The sequence below is a fragment of the Gekko japonicus genome, unplaced genomic scaffold (assembly GCF_001447785.1).
Source record: "Gekko japonicus isolate JY-2015 unplaced genomic scaffold, Gekko_japonicus_V1.1 scaffold120, whole genome shotgun sequence".
Lineage (NCBI taxonomy): Eukaryota > Metazoa > Chordata > Lepidosauria > Squamata > Gekkonidae > Gekko > Gekko japonicus.
In genome coordinates, this window is record NW_015175973.1 from 743424 (window position 1) to 755456 (window position 12033).

A 12033-nucleotide genomic window follows, 5' to 3' on the forward strand; every position below is an offset into this window, starting at 1 on the left:
ACTTGCCAGCCGAAGAGCGCCCGGCACAGGCCCCCACGGTTCCGGTATCGGCCGAGGGACCCCCCGTTGCGGAGGCAGCAGAAGCAGAGGCTCGAGCTCCCCCTTTTGCAGAACCCGGCCCTGTGGCCGGAATTCCGGAGATACAAGTGCCGACCCCCCGGAGGTCAGCAAGAGTACGACGGTCCCCCTCGTACCTAAAAGAGTATGTGACATAGAGGAGGGTCCGAACTATGGGGGGAGGGATGTAGTGTCCGCTGACCGCCACCGGAGGTGAAGTGGGCCCTGAATTTGCTCCCAAGATTTGGAATAACCTCCCAGATGATGTACTGGTTTGTTCCTTCATCCTCGGTGTAGTAGTTAAGTGTGCGGACTTTAATCTTGGAGAACCAGGTTTGATTCCCCACTCCTCCACTTGCACCTGCTGGATGACCTTGGGCAAGCCATAGTTCCGTCAGAGGTGTTCTCAAAAAGAGCAGTTCTGGAAAGAGCTCTCTCAGCCTACCTACCTCACAGGGTATATGTTGTGGGGAGGGGAAGGCAAAGGAGTTTGTAAGCCACTCTGAGACTCCAAGTGAAGGGCGGGGTGTAAATCCAATCCCCTCCTCCTCCTTGTCTTTCCCCAAAACAAAAGCACCATTCTAGGGGGAGAGGGGAGGAGGAGGAGGAGATTGGATTCATACCCCTTACAAACTCCTTTCCCTTCCCCTCCCCGCAACAGACACCCTGTGAGGTAGGTGGGGCTGAGGGACTTCTTTCGAGAACTGCCCAAGAGAGCAGCTCTGAAAGAACCTCTAACTGATCCAAGGTCACGCCAGCAGCTGCATGTGGAGGAGTGAGGAATCAAACCCGGTTCTCCCGGATTAGAGTCTGTGCTCCTAACCACTACACGAAACTAGCTCTCAACCAAAGGTTATATTTGGGGCTAGCCAAAGGTTATATTTTCCTCTGTCCTCCCAGGATCTGCACAATCAAATGTGCATTTTGAGTTCCATGCTAGGAACTCAATTATCAGACACAGGTAAGGCCTAATTCGGACTGGGATCCTTGTGCATAGAGAGAGGGTGCTTAAGTCTCTCCCTGCCCACAGTGTTTTCCCTGACCTAAAATGACCCCACTACCTGCCCCTTTGGGGAAACATACACGTAGCCCATCAGCACCTTAAAGACCAATGAGACTTTCATGGTATAAACTTTCAAGAGTCAAAGCTTCCTTCATCAGATACAAGTAGGAATGGAGGTCTCTGTTCCTATTTGTATCTGACACCAGGAGCTTTGACTCTTGAAAGCTTACATCCTGTAGATCTGCAGACCAACATGGCTACCCAGCAGAAACTATGTAGCCCATCAGTGCATGTGGTTTTCCCGATGGCCAAATTCTGCCCTCCTGGGGCCACTGCCGGTCAGGAAAACAGCAAGCATGGAAGACTGAAGCTCCCCTTCCGGCTTGCTGTGACCTCAATCTCAATTAGCCTATGCATGCACAGGAATTAAGTTCCCATCGTGGAACTTGCAATGGATATCTGAGTGCACAGACCGGGGAAGATGCAGGGAAACTGTACCACATATAAAGACCCAGGGATTCCCAAACACGAGCCAGTTCATTCCACATCCTGTTTGACAGCTGTGAGCAGGGAACTGATTTTTTTCTAAGTTTCATTCAACTCTTCATCAACTCATCTGCATCTGTTCGCCAGGTTGCTTCACTGTGTTTCTTAACTATGCAGTACAGCACAATTTTTTTTTTTGTGCATGCACATTCTCACACAGTGCTGATTTCCACTACCCTTACATCACAACTGGTCTGCTCAGCCAGCAATTTATTTTTATTCAGTCCAGCCCCCCCCCCCCCCTTTTCCTTTTTTGAAAAAGCGGTGCCGGAACTCTCAAGAGGGAAATGAAGTTTTCAATCTGTACACTGAAAACTCATGAACTTTTAAACATTAAAAAAAAGAAAAAAGAATTTTGTCGAAGAGGTTCCGGAACTCCTTTCCGGGGCATTCCCCCAGAAAAAAAGCCCTGCTGTTATTTACTTCTCCCAGAGACTCAAGGTGGATTGCACATAGCGAGTCAGCACATCAACAAAATGGGACATCCCGTAACTAATGCATTAGGATTTTAGAAGTCTGGAACCACCAAAAAGAACTGAAACATAGCATAAGTATTCACCTGACACATTAAGCAGTACAGAAATTACATAGTGGGAACCTACTTACAATAAGCTATACACAGTCCCAATCATGTATTCAAGTAAGCCCGTTCGCGGGAAGCGTGGGGTATAAATGCAATGAAATAAAATAAATAAATAAGTTCACCTGTGTTTGTCTGAGTTTATACAGACAATTTAGCCAGCCATAAAAATTGCTACCCTAAAAATCCTCCCCTAAGGAGTCACTAATGATGCTGATGACGACTGCAGATAGGTTTGAATCAGCAGCATTTCTGTATGTGTGCAGTTCTGCAAAAACCCAAATGTAAACCTATTTGACAGGCATTCACAGCTGTTCAGTATAAACTGAACAGGTTGGGTGATCGGCTGATGTCCGATCGACATGTTAGAACACGGCAAGTTTGATGGCTGAACACATTAATGACAAAATCTGCAGCACTCCTAGTTAGGCACTCAGTGAGCTGGACTTGGGAGTTGAGAGGTTCCTTTGCATGCAACTACCTATTTCCCACTTGCTAAATCAAGTTAAGTTTTGCATCTGGACAGATCTTCAGACTGTCTACTGATAATGCAAGTGAATCACTTAGTCATCATGAAGCTAAAGAAATTGAGAGCTTCATATTTCACCATAGATTCTCTACAGCAAAATGCCACTTTGGCACACAGGAACTGCTGAGGCCCGGACAAAGTTGCCATTATCTGGAAGATTTTTCTCAAGAGCATGGTTTTCTTCTATTACTGATACCAAATATTCTCTTGCTAATCTTGCTACAGGTGCTTCATACTACCACTGTATTGTTCCTGGGGCTTTTTTTTTTTGCTCTCTTGTAACCATTTCTAAGCTAATTATGAAAAAGTTTGATTCCTAATAAGGAGGACATAAACATTGAGTAAGCATCATAGGACAATCTATGCTCCATCACTGAGTATGCAAGTCGCTTCATTCTTAAAGGTTCTCAGTTCCATGTCTAATCAGAGACACATTTCACTGAAATCAGCAGGTTCTGATTTACAATACCTAAATTTAGAGTTGGTATGCATAACGTCTCTCAGCTTCAACAGATCTTGTCAGACCAACCTGGTTACCTTCTTTGATCGTGTGACGCGTTTACTGGATCGTGGGAACTCTGTTGATGTGATTTACTTGGATTTCAGTAAAGCTTTTGATCAGGTTCCCCATGACATTCTGATGGGCAAACCGGAAGATTGTGGACTGGACTATAGGAGAGTTTGGTGGATAGGGAACTGGTTAGAGGAACGCACCCAAAGAGTGGTGGTCAATGGCATTTCATCAGATTGGAGGGAGGTGTCCAGGGGGGTGCCGCAGGACTCAGTTTTGGGCCCAGTACTTTTCAATGTTTTTTATCAGTGATCTGGATGAAGGGGTAGAAGGGCTACTCATTAAATTTGCTGATGATACCAAAGTGGGAGGAGTAGCAAACACCCAAGAAGATAAAGTTAAAATTCAACAAGACCTGAATACTCTGGAGAAGTGGGCAGTTGCAAACAGGATGCAATTCAACAAAGATAAATGCACAGTATTACATCTGGGCCACAAAAATGTCAAGCACAAATACTGGATGGGGGACACGTTTCTGGGGAGTAGTGTATGCAAAAGAGATCTTGGGGTAAGGGTGGACTGTAAATGAAATATGAGCAGTCAGTGTGATGTGGTGGCAAAAAAGGCAAATTTTGGGTTGTATTAAAAGGGCCATAGCACCGAAATCGCAGGAGGTCATAGCCTCTCCGTATACTGCCTTGGTCAGGCCACACCTGGAGTACTGTGTGCAGTTCTGGAGGCCTCACTTCAAAAAGGATGTGGACAAAATCGAGAGGGTGCAGAAGAGAGCAACGAAGATGATCAGGGGTCTGGAGACTGAGCCCTACAAGGAAAGGCTAAGAGCCTTGGGAATGTTTAGTTTGGAGAAGAAGAGATCAAGGGGGGACATGATTGCTCTCTTTAAATATCTGAAAGGCTGTCACTTGGAGGAGGGCAAGGAGCTGTTCCAGTTGGCAGCAGAGGATAGGACCTGAAGCAATGGGTTTAAATTACATGCAGAAAGGTATCGGCTGGATATTAGGAAAACCTTTTTCACGGTCAGAGTGGTTCAAAGGTAGAATCAGCTGCCTAGGGAGGTGGTGAGCTCCCCTTCACTGGCAGCTTTCAAGAAGAGGCTGGACGAATATTTTTTCAGAGATGCTTTAGGCTGGTCCTGCATTGGGCAGGGGGTTGGACTAGATGGTCTGTATGGCCCCTTCCAACTCTATGATTCTATAACGGGCTCAGAAAGAGTTAATTTCCTCCCAGATGGTGGCAGGCTACAGAGGATCAGCTGGATCCAAGAGGGCTGTAACTGTATGTGCCCCAATGCATTCAGTGTGCCCTTTACAATGGGTTGGATCCAGACAAAATTGGCAGTTTCCACCAATTCCCCCTTTCCTGATTCATGCCATTCCTCTGGGTCCCCTATCCCCTGAAGTTGCGTTTTGTGGAAATCAGCGAACTACAGTGGGAACTAGGGGAGGCAGGAAAGTTCCATTCTACAATGGAATTTTTTTGTCTGGATCCATCCCAATACCTTGTCTCTGCAGTAATTTTTACCCCCCTTTGCTACTTGGCTGCTGGGAGCAAATATGGTTTTGATTACATTGGACCGATGCAAAGCCAAAACAACCACAGTGCTGTGGTTTTCAGCATACTGGGATCATAGGATTGTCTTGGCCATTGCTTTCTTTTTTAATCACTGTAAAAAGAGACCAAACGTCCGTGACAAGTGCAAGGATTAACAACGTGATGCATCTAGTAGATCACTAAAGGTGATGATTATACACGGCAATAAAACTGATAGCGTATCTTAGCCTATTTCTCATCTGCTTTTAGTATAAATTGTAAAAACAGATGTAAAAAAAGGAGTAGATCTTAGAGAGGAGAATCACAACTGCACTGAGAGAGATATAAACCCATTTTTTTCTCCGACCGTACCCAATATCTGTCAATCTTTTGACAAGGGCGGCGGGGGTGTGTGTGTCCTCATGTTCTGCATATGCTTTGGGGAGCCTTCAGGCGATTTTATAAAAGCATGTTCCTCCCTCTTAACAATGAGAAACTCCTGCTTATATCCTCACTGTGAAGCACATAAGAAGACGTTTTCTGAGGTATTGTTCCAAACCGTTGTTCCAAATGATCACTGGCTTCTTGTTAAACAAATTTGACTGACATCACTCTGTTAGGAACCTGTAAACACATCCTTTCAACCTGCTCAGTTTTTAATATCCACAGAAATTGTTCCATCAAATGCTACCTCGAGGGACTGGCTGTTAATGACACAAATGCCTCCAAATGAATTTTATCAGTTAAAATGACAAACACTGTCATTATACAGTTACAAAACAATTTAGTCAGAAAAAAACTTTGATCTTAACAAAAGGGACATGGCTCATCATCTGCCACTTAAAAACATTTCTGCTAAAAATATTTCTGTTCTCTTCCTTTGGGATGTGGCTGTTATGGTGAAAGAAAGGCATCCGGTGAGATATTTACTTACACCTCACACTTCCAATACAATACGCTTGAGGTGTCTTAGAAATTTCCAACATACTTAAAATTACAAACCAGCAGCAAAGATTAAAAGTAATAAAAGAGAATCTAAATGATTTTTTTTTAATTAAGAGGAACTGATTCTGTCCCAGTGCCTTTCAAGGAAAACTGCTGATATTTTTTCAGTGAATTTGAATGTTCTGAGATTAAAAGTGGAAGAATTAGAACAGGAAACCTGTGAAATGACACAGCTGGTTATACAAATGTGGGCACCTACTCCTTACCTTAAACACGTAGTTTAAACTGCATCTCTGAACCGCAATTTGCCATAAAGTTTCAAGATACATACCTTCTCCATGCTTCCTAATCCTCTAGAGTGCTTATATGTCCAAAGTACAGATCATACATATCTTTATGGAAGCTGTGCAAGTTTTATCTTTATTAGGAGTTTATGGATTTCCCCACTGGAGGAAACATGAGGGCTACTCTTTACTGTATGTATTATCTTACTGCATTGTTTTCTACTTTTGTAACTCCATATGCTTCATTGTTTGACATTAGCATGTCTGTTACCTTTTCTGCACTGTTTCTAATTTCTGTAATCCTAGTCCTATTAGATCTGCAGTGCACTGGTAGGCAGTGGTGTAGCCTATGTTGATTTACACCTTGTGATCTACCTTGAAGCTCAGTGAGAAAGGTGGATGTGATGGACAGAGTCATCGAGGAATTTCACATTACCCTTTTTAAGCTGGTTTGAAGCCGTTTTTGATCCGTCGTGGAGTAAACCGGTATAGGGCTTCCATTTCACACATGGCTTTCCCCTACCGGTAAACAGCTGGATCTGAAGTGGCTTGCCATTTCAGACTGCACTGCTTTTTCCCACTTTTTCCTGCCATTTTCCGCCCGGTGGGTAGGAAACAAAAGAACCTCCTCAGGAAAGCTCCTCCATTAGCATGTCCATAGCCTGGGGAACTCCTACAAGACAATGACTCAGCCCTACCCCACCTTCCTGAGTAGATCTAAATTACCTGCCTACCATTTTCATCTCACCTTGACACAGAGAGTGTTCCATCTTTCTGTGTTTATACCTCTGAGGATGCCAGTCACAGCTACTGGCGAAACGTCAGGTTCTACAATGCCAAGACCACGGCCATGCATCCCGGAAAATCTACAGCAACTAATTATTGCCTTTTCCAGTGGCTCTTGTTTTCTCATAATGTGACCACAGCATGATAGTTTTGGTTTAGTTGTTTTAGCTTCTAGAGAGAGTTTACCCAGAGAACACAATGGGATAAGAAAAAAGCTGCAGTCTTAACCATGCTTACCTGAAACTACAATATCCTGAAATGGATAGTTCTTTTGAACACAGGGCATTTAGGAGAACCCAGGGGACACTGTGTAGCTTTTGTCAGTAAGAGGCTTACAAGACAAATTGAGTTGGTTCTAGAACTATCTTGTGGTATTGTCAGTAAATCTGCTGGGCACCTTATGAATTGCTTTATGACTAAGACAATAAACACAATGATTTGCCGGAATCTTCTTTCATCGTGAGAACTTATGGTGCACCTGAGGCAGCTGAAGTTGGAGGAGAAACTAACTACAATTTCTTGAATATCCTGAAATCTAATTATTTCACACACATTTGTTTAAATTAGAGTCTGTCTTGCATCCTGGGGTGGACTATAAATTTAATAATAGTAAATAAACCTATTTTCCATTCTGAATCTGTTTTTTTTTTTAAAAAGATGTAAGTCTACAACTGTGTGTTTTTGTAAGAACAGAAAGATTACAGGAATCGTTTGTTGGTTAATTCACACCCAAAAGTGTTACCAGGAACTGGCAAATGTTGCTGCATGGACCACCTTTGAAGTGTGCAATTCTGATAGCAAACAAACAAAACTATTTAAGGCAAAGACAAGATAAATGCAATTAGTCAATATAAGGGAGAAGGAAGCTCTTACATACATTTCCGTTATAGTTTCTGGCAGATTGGTTGGGATCTCCGTCAGGCCTTTCCCACGACAGTCAACAATGTTGTTACTACAGGTACAGGCAGCGGGGCAGTGTAAGACACTGCAGGAGGGAGCCATGAAAGACTGATGACCTGGAAATAGTAACAAATTGCTACTTCTAAAAGTGCAGAATGCAATTAACAAAAAAGGCTAAAGCTACAAGGATTGCAAAGATCAATGTTTGTTCTCTATTCCTTCCCCATTCCCAAAGACATTTTTTAACATGCCTTTACAGATCATACCAAAGATGTCACTACATGTTTTTTGACACACTGGGTGACAGAAACTCGGGTCAAGGTGATTCATATTCCACCATTAATACATTACACATGGGTCACAATTGTTACTTCTTACCCTCATTTGTCTTTAACTTTTCACAGGTTTTTTTTGTAGAATAGGGCCAGCAGGAACTCATTAGCATAACAGGCCACACCCAAAAGAAAAAAACTCATTAGCATATTAAGCCACACCCCTGATAGCACAGCTCATTGGCATATTAGGCCACACCCCCATGTTACCAGAAGTGTGGTCATCCAGCCACACCCACCTTTTGCTTCTTATTCTGTTTACTTTGTTGTCAAAACCCTGGGCTTTTTTTGTAGCAGGAACTTCTTTGCATGTTAGGCCACACACCCTAATGTAGCCAATCCTAATGAGTTTCTGCTGTTAGGTGTGGCCTATTATGCTAATGAGTTCCTGCTGGGTGTGGCCAACTCAGGAGCCAGCCGGAACTCCATTCCTGGGCGTTCCTGCCCAAAAATAGCCCTGACTTTTTGCCTCCATCTTGGCTTATAAGAAAACAATGCATAATTGCTAAAATGCTGCTTTTAATTTGCTAATATAAATTTATATCCATGTTTGATAGTATATTTGCTTGGCTGACATCTTGACAATACTTCAGCAGCGCAATTTAGCAAAGCAACTTACTCCATCGGATAAGGCTATATTGACTGGTTGCTGCTTCCCTTATAGAATGCATTCATAGAAGGGAAGGGCTATGGTTCATTGTAGGAGTATCTGCTTTGCATGCAAAAGGTCCCAGGTTCCATCCCCGGCATCTCCAGTTAAAAGGAACAGGCAGTAGGTGAGGTGAAAGTCCTCTGCCTGAGACCCTGGAGAGCTGCTGCCAGTCTGAGTAGACAATACTGACTTTGAAGGACCGATGGTTTGAGTCAGCATAAGGCACCTTCATGTGCTCAGTGCATGAGAACAGTGGTTGCCATATTCAAGAAATAATACAGAAGTCGTGTTTTGTTTTTTTAGAAAAGCAAATGACTGTTTCTTCACAGATCTCCCGTTCAGAAGATTTTATGAGACACAGGCAATTGATAAGTGTTCTATGCACAAAGTTTGGTCAAGCACAACTCAGTAACATTTACTGAAAATTTCACTCACAGTGCAAATATATATATTTTTTTTGGTTAAAAAAAGGTAAACTTGCCTTCTTCCTCATCTAGTGGGTATGAATGCAGAAAAGACAATATTAGTAACAAAGGTTAGCGGTATTCTTATTTCATTGCAAACACAAATAGACACAGGCATGATAAAACTGTAGTAAAGTCATCCCATTATCTATTCCACTGAAACGCCTTTGAGTGAGAAAGCCATGAAACCGCAGGAAATGCCAGAGCGAGACGGTAAACTGTATATAAAGCCTGATGGTCCAATAGTCATCTCTCCTTATATATAATTGAATAGTGGGTGCCAAAGTTCTAATTCTAAAATGCACTCCCTTAGTGTATGGCTGATGGCACTGCTCCTCAGCATATATCGCCACCAATCAGAAGGCAAAGCCCGGGTCCCGCCCACACCACAACTGCTGCGACAACCTGGTCTTTTGCATATGGAAGCTGATTGGACTTCAGTCCATTCCACACCTCAAACTCCCCCCCCCCCTGCAAGGCAGTTGGGATTTTCAGTTGCATAACATACCTCATAGGGGAGAGGAGAATGGGTAACAATGGTTACCACTCTCCAGGTGAGGGCTACCGATAACTCAAACATACAAATGCTCTTCAGGTAGCAGAGATCAGTCCCTCTGGAGAAAACAGTGGACTCTCTCATTAAACCCTGCTGAGGTCGCCACAGGAAACTGACACTGTTTGCCCAAAGCCAGAGCACTCTCCCAGAGCCTCTTTCTAGATCCCGTTGTATTTATTTCCGCAACGGGCATTATTTCTAGTTTCATATAAATCACTCTGGGACTGTTTCCACACAAGAGCTGCGCCGCAGTCGCGCCTCCCTTTGCCCCACTTCGATTGGTCAATTTCCCAGCCGAAGCCGCGTGGCCGCGTTTTGACCAATTTCCCCCACGGTTTCGTGATCCTGTGTTTTGAGGACCACGAAACCGTGGGGGAAATTGGTCAAAACGCGGCCACGCGGCTTCGGCTGGGAAATTGACCAATCGAAGTGGGGCAAAGGGAGGCGCGACTGCGGCGCAGCTCTTGTGTGAAATCGGTCCAGGGCTTCATATCTCCCTCTATCTATACTTCTATTGTTTACAGGCCTCTCCCTTGAATAATATTTATATTTCAGTACAAAAAGTGTGAGTCGTACGGTGACAATAGACATTTAATAATGGACAACTAAAAACGCTAGGCTCAGTCCGTGGACAGAGCAGGCAGAAATGCCATCTGAGGGATTCCCACAAGGCAGTAGAGTTCCCTCTGCTGTCTGCACACAGACAGGTGGAGTAAATGGCTCTTAGGGGGAATGGGAGGCCTGAATGTGCTCCCCAGACCTGGACCTCCCTCTCAAGACAGTACCATTAACATACTCTGCAGCAGGGTTCCCTCTAAGCTGAGTTAGCGTGAGCCAGCTCAGTGTTTTTTTACCCTCCGGCTTACACATTTTTGTCTTAGCTCAGGAAGGAGGGCTCCAGTCCAGAGCAAACTAATTGATCCAGTAGCCAAATCACCTGCCTGCTCACAACTTTAATGCTGGTAGCTCGCAAAGTAGAATTTTTGCTCACAGGACTCCACAGCTTAGAGGGAGCGTTGCTCTGCAGTATGCCTATGTTTGAATGTGTTTTAAATTTTATTGTATTTATTGAAATGCTGTGACCCGCCCTGAGCCTGTTTATGGGATGGGCGGGATATAACTGTGAAAAAATGAATAAATAAATGTGAGGAACACCTGGATGTGGGTCTGGGAAGTGCCTCCCATTCTCCCAACTTCCAGTTGTTCTGACTGATTCTGCCTAAGCAGGACTTTCTTCAGCCCTACACAGTAGCCCTGTGAAGAGACTGGACCCGCTTGTGCACTGAGTACTCTTAGTAAAGCTTGCACTAAGCATGTGTCACTACTAGAGTCGCCAACATCCAGGTGGGAGTTGGAGACCTCTTGGAACTACAGCTGGTCACTAGACGACACAGATCAGTCCCGTGGAGGAAAGGACTGCTTCAGAAGGTGGACTGTATGGGATTATACCCTGCTGAAGCCCCCCTCTCACCCCGCCCTTCTCAGGTTCCACCCCAAAATCTCCAGGTGTTTCCCAACCCAGTGTTGGCAGCCCTAATCCCCACTAAGATGTATTTAATTGCAGGAAGGTGCGGCTCTAATTGTCCCTGATGCTCTTACCGCTGCAGACGAATTCCCGTTTTTGAACTTCGGCCACATTGTGACCCCTTAAATGTGACGGGCCCATGCACTGCGTGTAGAGGCCAACCCGCGGTCGCTGTCGCAGCCAGTCAGACAGCCAAGCCAGATGGCAGTCGCAGTAGAGGTTGTTGGAGTGGAGTCGGCTGAATGAGTGAGGGAAAAGTCAATAGGTTTCAAAGAACACAGGACAAACTCTGAGTGGCAGACTGTTACAGATTGCATCGAAAATGCTACGCAAGCTTCCTTGTCAGTCCCATTGAGCCCGTTTACGGGATGGGCGGGATGTAAATGCGAAAAATTAAAAAAAATAAACCTGCATCTTAAGTAAACATGCATCATAGGATTAGTATACAAAGTGACTGTTAAGTAGTTCTCAAGGAAGAATAAATTATTTTAACAACTGATGTCAGCAAGTAACTCTACACTAATTTTACATTTTGTCCAAATTAACGCAATGAAACACTACGTTTGCCAAAGCAAAACGTAAGTGCCAGTGCCTTTCTTCTCGATGATAAAAGTAAAATGTACAACTTGAAGGAGAGAAAATAAAATGAAAGGGGGTTGTGTGGGGAGATCACACTGACAGGGAGACGGGAAAGTTAATAAAAGATCTGGTTTCTAATTGAAGACACAAGTCTGTTGAGTCATTATTAATCTCGGTAATAACAGCCTGCAAACATACTTCTAGTAGCTCATATTTGATTTTTGCTGAACAAG

The 12033-nt window shown here is 44.0% G+C and overlaps 1 protein-coding gene across 1 annotated transcript in view; it reads right to left on the reverse strand.

The window, feature by feature from the left end:
- The window catches only part of SLIT2 (slit guidance ligand 2), a 455701-nt gene that overhangs the window by 107883 nt on the left and 335785 nt on the right, over positions 1 to 12033 (reverse strand). The window contains exons 8-9 of the mRNA XM_015426100.1: positions 11296 to 11459; positions 7670 to 7808 (exon numbers count right to left, since the gene is read on the reverse strand). Coding sequence (XP_015281586.1) covers positions 7670 to 7808; positions 11296 to 11459 — 303 coding nt within the window. The remainder of the gene's footprint in view (positions 1 to 7669; positions 7809 to 11295; positions 11460 to 12033) is intronic.